At 42.1% G+C, this 14,611-nt stretch overlaps 1 protein-coding gene across 15 annotated transcripts in view; it reads left to right on the top strand.

The window, feature by feature from the left end:
• ERG (ETS transcription factor ERG) overlaps positions 1–14,251 on the top strand; it is a 135,230-nt gene extending 120,979 nt beyond the window's left edge. For 8 of the 15 annotated variants that reach the window (XM_042033068.1, XM_042033133.1, XM_042033163.1 and 5 more), the window contains 6 exons: positions 369–449; positions 2,393–2,464; positions 7,504–7,572; positions 7,903–7,959; positions 9,456–9,503; positions 12,226–14,251. In XM_042033068.1, coding sequence (XP_041889002.1) covers positions 369–449; positions 2,393–2,464; positions 7,504–7,572; positions 7,903–7,959; positions 9,456–9,503; positions 12,226–12,746 — 848 coding nt within the window. In that variant the 3' untranslated portion in view covers positions 12,747–14,251. The other 7 variants (XM_042033115.1, XM_042033109.1, XM_042033171.1 and 4 more) reach the window with 6 other exon arrangements.
• The last annotated feature ends 360 nt before the right edge of the window (positions 14,252–14,611 follow it).

The raw sequence follows: 14,611 nt of genomic DNA, 5'->3' as shown, positions 1-14,611 counted from the left end.
TAGGGATTACCTGGCTTGAGGGCTTTCACCTAAGCTTGAGAACAATTTGCCTCAGTTTAAAGAAGTTAAAACAAACATGGTTTTTAGAGAAAAAACCACCAAGCATTGCAACACCAGTGCGGTGCAGTCTCCTCCACACGCACACTGTCAATAACCAGCCAGAAATTTTGTGCATTCATAATAATAAATTATGATTACCAGATAAATGAATGCTCTAATTTACCCTGTAGCCCACGCACCTCCCTCCAAACTGCAGGCTGTTTAGATAGACTCACATTTAGGCAATCCTGGCAGGGGAAAATATGGTTTAAGAAGATAATTCACGATTTTTTTTACATTTTGGTGTTGCTTTTTGTTTTGTTTTGTAGCTCCTCTTCCACATTTGACTTCAGATGATGTTGATAAGGCCTTACAAAACTCTCCACGGTTAATGCATGCTAGAAACACAGGTAATGCTGGCACTGCTCCCACTGCTGTAGGTCATCTTCTAAAAGCACAGGATTCCTTTCCATGGGCTGCTTGCTAAAAAATGGAAGTGGTAAATCAGGAGGGAGACGAGAGAATCCCCTCCCTGCTGTCTGTGTGTTTTCTGCACAGACACACAGAGAAAAGGTGAGATCACGCAGGGCCAGATGGTGCAAAAATGGTGCAAAAGTTTCTTGTGTCCTGCAAGAGAACGGGGTCCCTGACACAGCATAAAACTGCAGGTTTGGTGCCTTTCACCTGAGGACTTTTTTGGTCCTTCTGTCTCATTCTACTGTCAGATCTACTCCACAGATCCCTAGAAGTTTCTTGGAGCTCAAAAGTGGTTTGGGCTCTGGGGCATGGGGGTGTATCCCCTCCCATGCAGTAAATATTATGTAAATCAATAAAATTGCTCTTTAAGCAGTTAGCTCATCTCATTTTCTGGCTGTGTGGGACTTGAGCTGGAATTTCCACTAAGTCTGATGTTGTAATCGCCACTAAGTCTGATCTGAATGTAAAATGGTTTTTGTTGCTATTCACCCTTCTGTTAATGTGGCCCAGGAAAGTGTTGAGTGTAGGTAGGAGGATGACACATGCCTTGTCTATCTTTCAGGATGCAACTTGAAATGTTTATGAAAATAATTCAGAATCTATTTTAACTTGCTCTAACAGTTGTGCAACAGAGGATGGCATGGAACTGTACAAATAATGTGGTTTATATCCCTACAATAATGTGGTTTATATCCCTACAAAAGACGTTTGGAATATTGCATGATCATGCCTGAGGGTATTAGTTACCTACAGTGACCAGAAATAACAATTCTCTATGAGAAAGGAAAAAGATAATACAAAGGATAATGCAAAAGCAAAAAGACAACAAAACTTGGATTGCAATGCTTCTTTCATAATTTATTTCATTTTTCACTCTGAGTTTCGTAGCAAAATTCACCGCATTAGAAGATTTTTCCCTGAGATTAGAGGTTTGCCACTGGTCATAGTGGCAAACAAAGTCCTGCTGTGGGCTGTAGGCCCGCTGCAAACCCCACCAAAGGCAACAAAAATTTTCCCATTTACTTTGATGTGGTTTGGAATAAGATTTAAGTCCTTTTTAAAAATAGATGGACGTGATGGTCTTTTCTATCTCTGGCTTTTGGGATTCTCATTTGCCAAGCAGTTTCCACTTACAGATATCCAAGTGTTGTTCAGCAGTTCTGTGTGTTATCTTTTTCTCTATGTGTGCACTGACAATGATATTCTGAAATTCATTTCACCAAAATGAGGTTATCTGTCATTGGGGAGTGTGAATAATACCGTGCTGATCATCAGCATACGGAAAAATTAGTTGTTTCAATTTTCAGTGGACCACAAAAGAGCTAGAAAAAAAGTTCTTGAAATCAGCAGTAATTGACCTTTTTCATGTTCCTGGAGAGGGTCATTAGAAGTCCATTGGTGAAGTCAAAGCAATTTCAATGCCTGAGAAAAGGGAGATTCTATTTCCTACATCAAGCTCAATATTTTTCATTTTTTCACTCTGAGGAAGATTAATGAGATTTCTGAGGGTCTGACCCAAAAGTCTCTCTTGAAAATGTGTACCTTTCTGGGAATTCACTAATGAAGGCAAAGAGGTTTTATTTCAGAGGATACAAATCCACCTGCCCAGGTGGAGGTGGTTGAGGTAGAGGGGATTTCCTGAACTTGACAAGACTCCTTCCTTAAAACAAATTTTTCACAGACTTTTATCCAGTAATTAGAATGGATTTACATAGATGTAAAGATTATTAGAATGAACTTTATATATAACAGTCCTAAGGCAGAAATTAGTTGTTCCAAGTCTCCATTCATTCACACTACAGGAGGGAAAACGTTGGTGGATTTAGGGACTGTGGAAATGAATCTTTAGGTGTTATGTCCTTTTCTTTCTCTTCAGGAGGTGCCACTTTTATTTTTCCAAACACATCAGTTTATCCAGAAGCAACACAAAGAATTACAACCAGGCCAGGTATGAACAATGACCACGTTTTGTGTGCTGTGATCTTACTCATTTCATCTCTTGAAATATCTCATTCTTTTCCTCCTTCAACTCCCCTTTCATAAATACAAGGCTCTATTTGGAACCCACACATTATATACCTATATCACATATATGTGTGTCCATGTAATTGTGTAGAGTGAAAGAATTAAAGAGAGAAGTTTAATAAGTCCATTTCTTCCACAAATCTCTGTCTTTGAAGCAAATGTATCAACTTTTTAAAGCACCAGGGAATCAGAAACCTGAGCTCTATTTGCTGGTTCTGTTGCATTGTCCCAGCACAGTCACTGATCAATGCCCTTCAGCTCTCTGTTTTTAAAATGGGGCTAAAATTCCCTTTTATTTGAAGTCTACTGTGGAAAAATACTCTAAAAATGCAGGATACATGCTTCTCCTGCTATCTACATTCTACTTATGTTTGAGGCAAGCAAAACCCACAACAATCTCATTGTGAGTTTAAGAGTCTTAAATAGTAAAGTCAAAACATAAGGAAGTTCTTAATGCTCAAAATTTTGAAGCCTGTGAAAATGTTGTGGATGTGGTGATTTGTGAAAGGCTAGTGGGAATAATTAAAGAAGGTGAGGACATGGCTATGAAGCCAAAGATTTTCTTTTTATCACCCTTTTTATCACTACAAAAAATGCTGGAAAAATGCCTCGTCTGGACATTTGCTTTTCCAATAATGAGTGCAGAGTACTAAGGGACATCAGGAGGAGCTACAGCAAAATACTAAATTTAAAGGAAATCCACTACTGAGCCAGAGGCATAAATCCAAGTGTTCTGAAGGGACATGCACTGGAATTGGCTGAGCTCTGGTCCAAAGATACATTCTCACATTAAAAAGAGGGGTTTTGAATAGCAATTATTTTATCTGTGCTCTAGGGTAGAATCCAGGAGGGTACATACAGATAACCATTTTATATACACTTGTACACATGTGTAAATCATGTCTGTAAATTTGTTAAGTGATAATTAGAAAAGAGACATAAGGAAACAACTACCAGGCAATTACATCAACAAATTCAACCTGTTTGGATCCTTGGAAATCAAACCCTGCTAGATTTGTTTGTTTATATTAGTGGCTAAAAAGGGAACTTCTGATCCAATGCATACAATTTGGCTTTCATAAGGCATTTACCAGAATGCCCCACAACTGTTTACAATAGAATTTAAATCAACCTATCATAAGAAACAAATCAAGAACTGCTTAATTAGCCCATCACCAATAATGGACATCTTAAGTTAAGTTGGGATTGTTCAGCCTGGAGAGGAGAAGCTTTGGGCTGAGCTCAGTGTGGCCTGAAGGAGCTGCAGGAAACCTGGAGAGAGACAATTCCCAAGGCATGGAGGGCCAGGAGCCAGGGAATGGCTTCCCAGTGCCAGAGGGCAGGGCTGGATGGGAGATTGGGCAGGAATTGTTCCCTGGCAGGGTGGGCAGGCCTGGCACAGGGTGCCCAGAGCAGCTGTGGCTGCCCCTGGATCCCTGGCAGTGCCCAAGGCCAGGCTGGACATTGGGGCTTGGAGCAGCCTGGGACAGTGGGAGGTGTCCCTGCCCATGGCAGGGGGGTGGAACAAGATGATCCTTAAGGTCCTTTCCAACCCAACCCATCCTGTGATTCTGTGATTCTGTTGTTACTAAAACCCAGAGATTCCTCTAAGGCATTCCTGTCCAGGTGCCCAGGAAGCTCATTAGGGAGAAACCACTTGGCAATATGTTAACAGCTGAAAATACAAGTTGAGAAATGCAGCACAGGGCACAAGTTATTTGCCTATCTTACTGATTCCAAATGAGCCCCCTTCACTCATGAAGGAACAACTTAACACAGTCATCTTTATTTATGGCACAGTGACAGCCACTGCTCTGCTCGTGGGCCAGAGTGGAAAATGTGAACAAATGAAGAACCACGGTGGAGAGCCACATGGGAAATGTGGCTGTGCCATTAAATACCCCAGCAGTGTGGCCTTGCATGGAAGGCTGTGTCAATCATCCCTTATCAAAAAGGCTCTCTGCTGAATTTGGAGGTGCTTAGAAATGCCTGGGAAAGCCATGGGAATATGGAAAAATCTTTGGAGCATGTTGAGAGATACAGAGGTTTGAAATTGTTCAAATCACGGTCTGGGGTTGAGGAAACATGATATAATTATCAAATTAAAGAGTGTCACAGAGCACCTGCTTAGTGTCAGTTTAAGAAGAAGGGATATTCCAAATAAATTAGACATTTTCATGGAGCATTAAAGCAGACTGTGGCACCCAGGAGCTCTCAGTAGCACTGGGGAATGCCAGCATAAATAGGGATGAGAAAACAAAGCAGAACTATAGAAACAATTACCAAACAAAAATCCAGAGGCCCCAAACTCACTCAGTAATTCCCAGCAGAAGTGAACATGTAACATAAGGCCAGAGGGACCTGGTGTCCTGCAAGAAAAGCTATGCCAGTTGAGAGGATTTGAGGCAAAGGCTGGAATGAGTCTATTTTCCATTGGACTTGAATGAAAATTGGGATTTTTTGTTCCCTGACAAGGTCCATGATTTCAGTATTTCTTCCATCCTCTGTGTGATGGAGAAATAAAATATTAATTTTCTCTAGAGGAGAAGGTCCTAAAGCACGTGTCAGACATGGGGAGCTCCTTCACTTCAGTTTTTTTACCTAACTCACATTTAAAATGACACTCAGGAAACAAAATGCTTTGTGTCAACATCTTTCTGTGTTCCCACAATTACTTGTGGAATTGCAGTTTGGTTTTAGGGTGTCTCTGTTCTGTGCAGAACTAAACATTTTCTACAAAAAACTGTAGTGATTTTGGAAGCATTGTTTTATTTTATCTTTTACAATTGAAAGTTGATGGATGTCTTGAAAGTCAGAATTTTTATTCAGAAAAAAAAGGGGGTTTTGCAAAAATTCAGTTTTCTTTCAGGAAACTGTTTTGTTGGCTTATTCTGTGGCTTTCCTTTGAGTTAAATGTCACATTTCAACCAGACTGCAAAGAAGCTTTCCCATAACAAAGCACTGTTCATGTGAGAGCAAAAGCAGACCCTGGGGACAATCACTTGATGACATGAAAAAGGTCAAAAATGAGGAGGGAGGGGGAATAAATAATGTTCAGTGGGAATCAGCCAAATCCTGGGGTGCAGTTCTGGAGAGAGTAATTAAGTACTGCCATTGTTAAGGCACTACAATAGAAAATGGGAAATGAGCAGGGCTTGCAGTGACAAAGGAGGGTTTCTCCAGTCACCTTTACAACAGAACACGGGGTTTCAGTGACAGTAACACAATGAGGCTCTCAGGAGCTCAAGGACACCTGGTTGGGGTTTGTCTCTCCAAACAGGAGCATTCCCATCAGCGATCTGTCCAAGATAAGGACATGTTGTGCTGATATCTCATGGACAAGAACAGATCTACTTATCTGGAATAACAACGTGTTTATCAAGGCACGATGCTGAACTAAGAATGAAGCTGGAACTTTGCTCTATTTCAAGAAAAGCTGATAAATGGATTTTTCTTTTCATGGAGAGGGCGTAGTCAAAAGATCATCTTGTGATGTGTTGAGTTAAAAGGCAAAGCATCTTTCTCACTGTACTGAATTTGTACCAAATGTGTTTCAAGTGCCACCAAGTACAAGCACACACAGCATCTCCCAGTCCTCTCAGGGCACAGGTGTCTGATAGTTTGGAGATCCAAAAATAGGAGAAAGGGGGGGAGGAGAAGGGAGAAAGGAGACAGGAGAAAGGAGATGAGATTGTGAGTGGAGTTGTGGTTGGGACAGCATCTTTCTTGGCAGAGAATGGAAAAACTGGAGGGAAAAATAGGTTCTTCATGTCACCAGAATCTGCCTGGCAAGGGAATCTAGAGAGGAGGTGGAGAACCTACCATGGAGAACCTGCCATGGAACTGGCAGGACCGGACAAGAGACATGCAAGCCTCCCATAGCTGACCCCCCTCTGTACAGACAGAACTCAGAACCCACTGGAATTACGACCAGAGTAATTCTGGAATTTTTTTGCCAGGTGGTAAAGTCTCTGAGTAAACAGCAGTGTTGATCTCAGCCTGGGCAGGACACCTGCAGGTCACAATGATTCACCTGTACACCAGAGCTCTCCTCAGAGATGAGCACCTGCACAATGCACATGATTTTCCCTGAGGCTGTGGACTAGTTCCCAAGAAATCAGGGATACAAGGTTGCTCATGATGAAAATGCAGTACAAAGACCAATTGCAAATCTCAGCAAAAGCGGAGGTTTTGAAGTGCAGGGTTCTGGGAGGTGGAAGTGCTGGCAGGCCAAACAGACCAAATAAATTAAAGGCCATTTGGTTATGCATTTCACACTTTACACTTTATTTCCATGCAATGCTGCTTCTCCCAGTGCTTGGAAAGGGGCAGACCTGCCTTGCACAGAGCCAGTCTGGGGTTGTTTCCTTGCTTCCTAACTGGTCTCATTTCCAAACATGAACTCTGAAATAAAGCACAAGTAGTGTTGAGAGTCAAGACATCTGCACCAACTTAGTTCCACCAGGTGGGCACTGCTACCTTCCTGAGATCCTGGAAGTTCCATAAGTCTCTGATTTTGGCAGTAATTTTAGCTAATGTGTTAAAGTCAGCCGTGGAAAAGCACAGGAAACTGGCAAAGATTTCTAAGGGTAAGCCAAACATTTGAATTTACTACATTAGCTTTATGAAGAAAGCTTTTATGGTTTAGTTTTCTCATTTTTTTAATATGCTAAAGCACTGAAATAAAATAGAAGTAACGAGTAAATGAAAGAAAGGGAAATGAAAATTTAGATGTGTAAATTTAAGGAGCTTGTCCCAAGAAGCAGAAAGGAATAAATCAACTAAAGCCTGTCTTCTTACAAGGAAGTACTGCTAGATGCTGAATTTGGGAGGTTTTAACAAAGAATTGCCTTCCTATTTCAGTAATTTTCCAAATCCTGAGTCCCCCCCCTAAACCTACCCTTTCTGGACGTCACCACTTGATGCCATATCTGCATGAATAGGTGTCCTTTTCCTTCCCAGATTTGCCTTATGAGCAAGCCAGGAGATCAGCATGGACGAGTCACACCCACCCCAGCCCTCAGTCAAAAGGTAAAAGCATCTGCACAGCTGGGGAAACATGGATTAGACTACAGAGGGAATTATAGGAGCTCTGGAGGGGTTTTATCTGTGCATTTTTGGAAAGCCAATTGTATGGGCAATTCTGGGAGATGTCACTGGGCAGCCACATCCCTCCTTAAACTTCATCAAGTCCATCACCATAGAGCCTTAAAAAGCTTTTTGTGAGCTTTAAATCCTCTTGTGTCTATCCTGGGGCAGAGAGCAGCAGGAGTTCCAGGCCTAGGGATCTCTTACAGGTTTGGTGAGCAACTTCCTAACTGGAAAAATAACTACATGGGGGTTTTTTTTTCCATTTTTCAGCTACTCAGCCGTCATCCTCAACAGTTCCCAAAACAGAAGACCAGCGTCCTCAGTTAGGTGGGTGTCATTTGGTTTGCATTCTGCCTGGGTTTGTTGAACATGATGAGAAGGGCAGCTCTCACCTACCAGCCAGACTGCACAATCTGGTTCAGACCCCTCCAGCTGGAGATCACTAAAACCCCAGATGTGTGTGGGGTTGGCTCTGCAGCTGGATTTGGGATGAATGTGATGTTTAAAGGCAGTGACAACCTTGCAGAATGAAAATGCTATTAAAAAAATCTACCTACAGTGTGGGTGCAAAGGTGGAAGGTAGAGATGTCAAAAGACCCCAGTAGCTGAAATACCAACAGCTGGAAAATGTACATGAGCCCAAAAAAAGGGAATGGATTACAGCCTACAGAAACCCATTTGAATTTGGCTTCTGAAACACAACAGGAATATTAGAGGGATTCTCAGTCTGTTGGGAAACTGAGGAGAAAGTAGAAGTTTATGGGTTTGGAAAGTATTGGCGTAGCAAAATGGGGGCCTTCTGTGTTTTCAAAGCTGCAAATCCATGGGGTGGGACCTAATCCCTTATTGCAAATTCAGCTGCATTTTGGACAGGTAGCTGGAGAGCACTACAAAGGTCCTGAGTCAGTCATGGCTTTTGTTAACAGCAAAAGGTTAGAAGGAGGAAATAAAAGAGATTTAGAGGATATTCTTAGCCCAGAAGACTCTGAGCCAGTTTTTATCACATGGATTTTAAATCATTATTCTGGTTTTTGTTATAACTAAACAACACTGTTCATGAATAGGTCTCATTAACTCCTGCACAGACTGCCTGGGAAGTATTACACTGATTTTTGCCCAAGCAGTGTTTTATCTAATCTGGCCTTCCAACCACAAGAATCTTCCTAGAAATATACTGGTGATTTATGTAAGTCCTGAGGGCCATTTAATGGCTCTGTGTGTGAGCTGCACAGATTATTTAAATGTGTAAGGAATGTAACCTGATTGTCTTGTTGGCTGTAGAAGTGACAGGGTCACTCAGTGCTTGCAGCCCATCACTTTGGCTTTGGTCCTGCTGTCACAGCCTTCCTGTTTTCCCTGTTGGACTTCAGACCAAGCTAAGTTTTCATTTCCAGAGGAAGTTCCTAGAGGGAAATACTAAGATGCTACAGGCATTGTGGGGCTGACACAGGCTCATCGAGTCCCAGCTGTGCCCGATGCCCACCTTGTCCCCAGCCCAGAGCACTGAGTGCCACCTCCAGCCCTTCCTGGGACACCTCCAGGGATGGGGATTCCACCACCAGAATGCTTCATAACAAAGCTTACATTCTGAATACATACATCTGCATTTAATACATAACAAAAGGCAAAGGTATATCCTTGCACATGGAGTTGGAAAGGAAAACATGCAAATATTGCCCTGCAGAGAGAGGAAATTGCTTAGGTGTTGGACCTGCTGTCCCCTCAGGCAGTGCACACTGCCCATTACAAGGTTAAACAATAATACCTGAAGTATTTGCCACCATTGTTGAATGATTTTAAATCTTTCTCTCACAATTTTGTAGATCCATATCAGATTCTTGGACCGACCAGCAGCCGACTTGCAAATCCAGGTGAGAAGGGGTTTTGCTGATGTAGGTGGCTTTTCTTTTACTGCTGAGTATCCCCACTTCAGCTTTAAGACCAGGCCTGGGAGTTGATGTCACTGATTTTCCCACTCTTCAGTGTGATTTAGTGGGAGCTGATGATACCCAGTGTGTTGCAGAATTAGGTTTCTAAATTACACAAGGGTGGGACTGAAGAATTTAGAATCATTAAGGTTGGAAAGGACCTCCAAAGAATCTAGCCTTCAAAGCTGGAGTTCACTTCAGTTGCCTGAACATCAGGATTTGGTTAAGGGATGTAAGAGACCCCATCTGGTCTCCAGTTACCCCTCCAGAAGGGTGCAAATCTCTTACCAATCTTCATCAGCTGTGTCCCAGATTCTGTTAATCCACAGCACAGTATCATACTGGCCTTGATGAATATAAAACTTTGGGATGAATAACCCAAGCCAGCAGAAATATATAGGAAAAAGAAAAAAAAAAAACCAGGAAAGCATAATCTGCTTGCAAAGAATAATTGGGTTAAACACTTCAAAAATGTTCTCCCACCTCAAGAAGGCAACGGGGTGCATTGTGGATGGGGATGTGTAGCATAGAGGAGAATCACAGACTCACAGAATCATTCAGGTTGGGAAACATCTCAAGGATCATCGAGTCCAACCTCGGACCAGCATGTTTTTGCTGAAGACAGGGGATCTGCTGGGTGATTTAGTAGCTCTGATGGGGAATTGTGCAGACTTCACTGCTCTGAGTCTGCAGGCCACGCTGTGGCTGTACAGCACCGCTATTGACACCACAAGCCACCACAAGGGACTGACACTGTGTGTTCCACTTGCATCCCTTGCCGGGACAGCCCCAGGGCAGAGCATTCCATGTTCCACACGGATCTCCTCAGCCCCCAGTGACAGTGGTTCTTTTTACAACAACCTATGGCTTTTCAAGGCCTGAAACTGGCAAAATGCTGATCCATTTCCTTTCACTTTCTCCCAGGTGACATTGAGCACAGTTCTAGATTAGCTGACTTTCTAAACAGTTTTGTGTGGAAGGAAAGTAATTATGTGTTAAGGGTAGGATTTTCCAAATGGCCTGAGGCAGTGGGGGATTCCAGGCAACACTGGTCTTAACTGGAAGTGGGGGCCTACATCCCTTTAATTTGTTCATAAATCATGGCTTTTCAAATTTTATCAAGTGTCCATTTGGTAGACTTCATTACTAACACGATCTGGATTGGGATGCTTTTTTAACATTTGGATATGGAATTCCTCCATGCCATCATTCCTGTGCTTTCACATGTTTTGTGTGTTTATAAATCGGTGGAATTACTCTCTCATTAAAAGGACATTGACAGCAACCATTTATTTTCATAGGACTATATATTACATTTGGAAGGCAAGTGTTTATGTTAGAACATATGTTGGATTGCTTATTCAAAAATTTGTGTTTTGTCCAGTGCTGAACTGTTTATTGATTTTCAAAGCCTAATCCTCTTGTTATGTTTCGTGTATTAAAACTTGCATGCCTTGCTCATACCACAGATTCTTTTGTTTGTTTGTTTATTTAATGCATGTTAATGGAACAGAAGAAATTCATTAAGGCCAGTTTGGATAAATACAATTTAAATGAATATGGGTTTCAGTTGCACTGAAGTATAAACTGCTAATGGGTTTCAGATGCTGCTCTAGCTCGATATTGTAATTGCTACTATAAGCTTTCTAAAGAAAAGCTTGTTTATTATACCCACAAAGCTGGTTTGGATAAAAAAAAGAAAGAAACCCAACCAATTCCTGGTCAGAGATGTAGTTCAGAGTTAGCACATCCAGGCTGGTTGGCAAATTCTGCTGACACTGTGCTTGTGAAACAGATTGCGTCGCAAGCTGCTTCAGCTGCATTTTGCATCATTTCAGTGCTGCTTTGTTAAGAAATGCTAAGCTTCTAACATGATTATCAGTGGCAAGGCCCTTGGAAATCTACTTTCACTTGTCTAAAATGGTCAAATTTTGTTGCCCTACCTCACTTTTGCAAAGTTAACAGCAGACTTAGCTATTTTCTTTTTGCAGTGGAATTGGCGGAGAGTGAGAAAAATACAACAGCAACATTTTATGTCTTAATGTAAAATAATCATTTAAACTCATTCGAAGCAGAATGATGACAAGAATGTATTTTATGGACCTTTTCACTGTTCTTGCAATTGTTTTGCCCTCTGGTTGTATGCAGTGCAACAGCAAGCTAATAAGTTTCCGCTCTGCATTTCCCCAAATGCTGCAAAGGGATGATATGGTTTGGCACAGGCCCAGCTTGCTCTAAACTTCTCCATTTTGTGTGGGCTCATTCCATAGCAGAGAACATTTAGTTACAACATAATGCTGTGAGAACAAGCAGAATGTTACGCAAGTGAAAGCTGTTTGTGCTGAACTTTAGAGATTAGTTTCCTAAATGAGCGCTGTATTATTTCCCCATCAATTGTCTGCGCTGAATGACATTAGGTAACAATTAAAGCTCCATGGAATAGCATTCTGCCACTCACATGAGGGAAAGCACGACACATTACAATTATCCCTGCTCTTTAGGGTTTCGTGAGACGGTCCTGGGAGGAGGGGGACTGGTTAATAGTAAGAATTAGGAGGCGACATCACAACATTTCCTAATGGGGTCCTTGGGGAGAGCCTGCAGGACTGATGCCTTGACATTATTAATGCCACCCCTGACATTCCCGCTCTGTTCCTCCCCGCAGGGAGCGGGCAGATCCAGCTGTGGCAGTTCCTGCTGGAGCTGCTGTCGGACAGCTCCAACTCCAACTGCATCACCTGGGAGGGCACCAACGGCGAGTTCAAGATGACGGACCCCGACGAGGTGGCGCGGCGCTGGGGCGAGCGCAAGAGCAAGCCCAACATGAACTACGACAAGCTCAGCCGCGCCCTGCGCTACTACTACGACAAGAACATCATGACCAAGGTGCACGGCAAGCGCTACGCCTACAAATTCGACTTCCATGGCATCGCCCAGGCCCTGCAGCCTCACCCCCCGGAGTCATCCATGTACAAATACCCGTCAGACCTGCCCTACATGAGCTCGTACCACGCGCACCCGCAGAAGATGAACTTTGTAGCTCCCCACCCCCCTGCCTTGCCCGTAACATCCTCCAGCTTTTTTGCTGCCCCCAATCCGTACTGGAATTCGCCGACTGGAGGGATCTACCCCAACACCAGGCTGCCAGCTGCTCATATGCCTTCTCATCTTGGCACCTACTACTAAGTGGGGTGGGAAAATACACGCCAGGCGAAGCAAAGACGCTTCTCATGGGGATTCGGTCCCTGAGGAATCGCAATGAACTCTGTTGGAGTACTCGAATTAAAAGTGCCTAAAGAGACAAGTGAAGGTTTGGCTGGGAGAAAAAAAAACACCAAAAAACACGTTAAAAATAGATGTCAAAAAGACTCTTTGTAGTAGGGATTTAAAAGGAAATATCCAAGAAGTATTAAGATACTAAAATGTAATGTATATGGGCATCGACTCTGTGGACCAAATAACAATAGACTATTGTAGGTAGAAGCATGAAATGATAAGGAAAACCTATGGAAGCTGGTGGTCTTAAAAAGTTGATAAGCTTGTGTGTAAAGTTTGGTATCATGCTAGTGCAAAACTGGGACTATACTACAGCAATATAAGGATAAGTCTATAGTGACCTAACATACAGTATATGGATCATTACAAAAGAGAGGGAAAAGGGAAAAAAAGAAAGGAATAAAAAGCCTATCTGTATTTAAAAAATAGAAACATATCAACGGAAAGAGACTGGTTAGTGTGGAAGCTGGTTTGGAATAGAACTGCAGCGGTGTAGGTAAAATGAAATGAGATCCGTTCATCAGAGTGAATCAGCTGCTCAAACTGTGAAGACAACCCAAACTTTCAGATTCCTTGGCAGTTTTACAGGAACCCTGAGCCAAACGTGGGAAATGAGAATGTGCTGGAGGGCAAGTGTATGATTGTAGATCAGTGGCCTGCACCTGACAGAGGAAGCAGGAAGGAGAAAGAGGAGGATGAAGGTGGTGAGAAGGGGAGAAAAGAAACTTCTTGACCAGTAGAGACTGAAAAGACTGAAAACTTTGTAGTGTTGGGACTATGAAGAAACACTTGTTTGGACTTGTGAAACATATTGCTCAGTATTATACCATTCCCAGTATTTCAGGAGGAACAGACTTGATTCAGTAGTAATAAAAAGTGGTAAAAAGGGAAAAGCAGAAGAAGCGAGAAATCAGAATATGCATCTCTTTTTTTTTTTTTTAGGGAAGAAAAAAAAAAAAAAGCAAAACTGGAATTGTGTTTGATATTTAAAAGTTACCAGTTAGAACCTCATCATTACTAAGGGAGTTTGTTTTCTATTGGTTAGAGCAAGAGACAACCCTTGACTGCCAAAATCAGAAATCACCTGAGTATTTTTGTTAGGCGGGCGCCAGTTTTTCTTATCGAGTCGCGAACGCTGTGCGTTTGTCAGAATGAAGTATACAAGTTCAGTGTTATTTTTTTTTTTCCTTTTTATATAATTATTATATAACTTATGCATTTATACACTACGAGTTGATCTCGGCCAACCAAAGACACACACACACACACACAAAAAAAGGGACAATCCAAAAAACTATCGTGGCCTTGAATTTTAACTCTGTATGCTTAATGTTTACATTATGAACATATTAGTCCTTAGATTGCAGAATGTATGTAATAAAATAAGCTTGGCCTAGCATGGCAATTCAGATTGACACTGTGGTTTGCATTTGTATTTGCATTTGTATTTGCATTTCCTGTGTGGGACACCCATGTCAGATCTGCTACTCTCCAGGTTAAAATAGGCCAGGATTTTTGGGTTGTGAAAATGCAGGAGCAAACAGCCTAAGTTTGAAGTGCACAGGTGCTGTGTATCTTCTTTATTAGTTCTGCTAAAACACATCCAGCCCTTCTTTAACAGTGCCTTGCCATTCCTGTGCTGAGCTTCTCCCCAGTTAATCCCAATTAATTCATCGACAGCTCCATGCCCAAGACTGGAAATGAAGCCTAAGGGAGGCCTCTAAGGAAGAGTATTGATACTCAGAAATTATCTTTTGTTGTCATCACGTTATGCT

Source organism: Corvus kubaryi, unplaced genomic scaffold (genome assembly GCF_017639235.1).
Source record: "Corvus kubaryi isolate FWS band 111438036 unplaced genomic scaffold, C.kubaryi_AGA036_p1.0 133, whole genome shotgun sequence".
In the NCBI taxonomy this organism is placed as follows: domain Eukaryota; kingdom Metazoa; phylum Chordata; class Aves; order Passeriformes; family Corvidae; genus Corvus; species Corvus kubaryi.
Note: the sequence above shows the minus strand (reverse complement) of the source record. Positions and strands in the feature narration are given on the sequence as shown.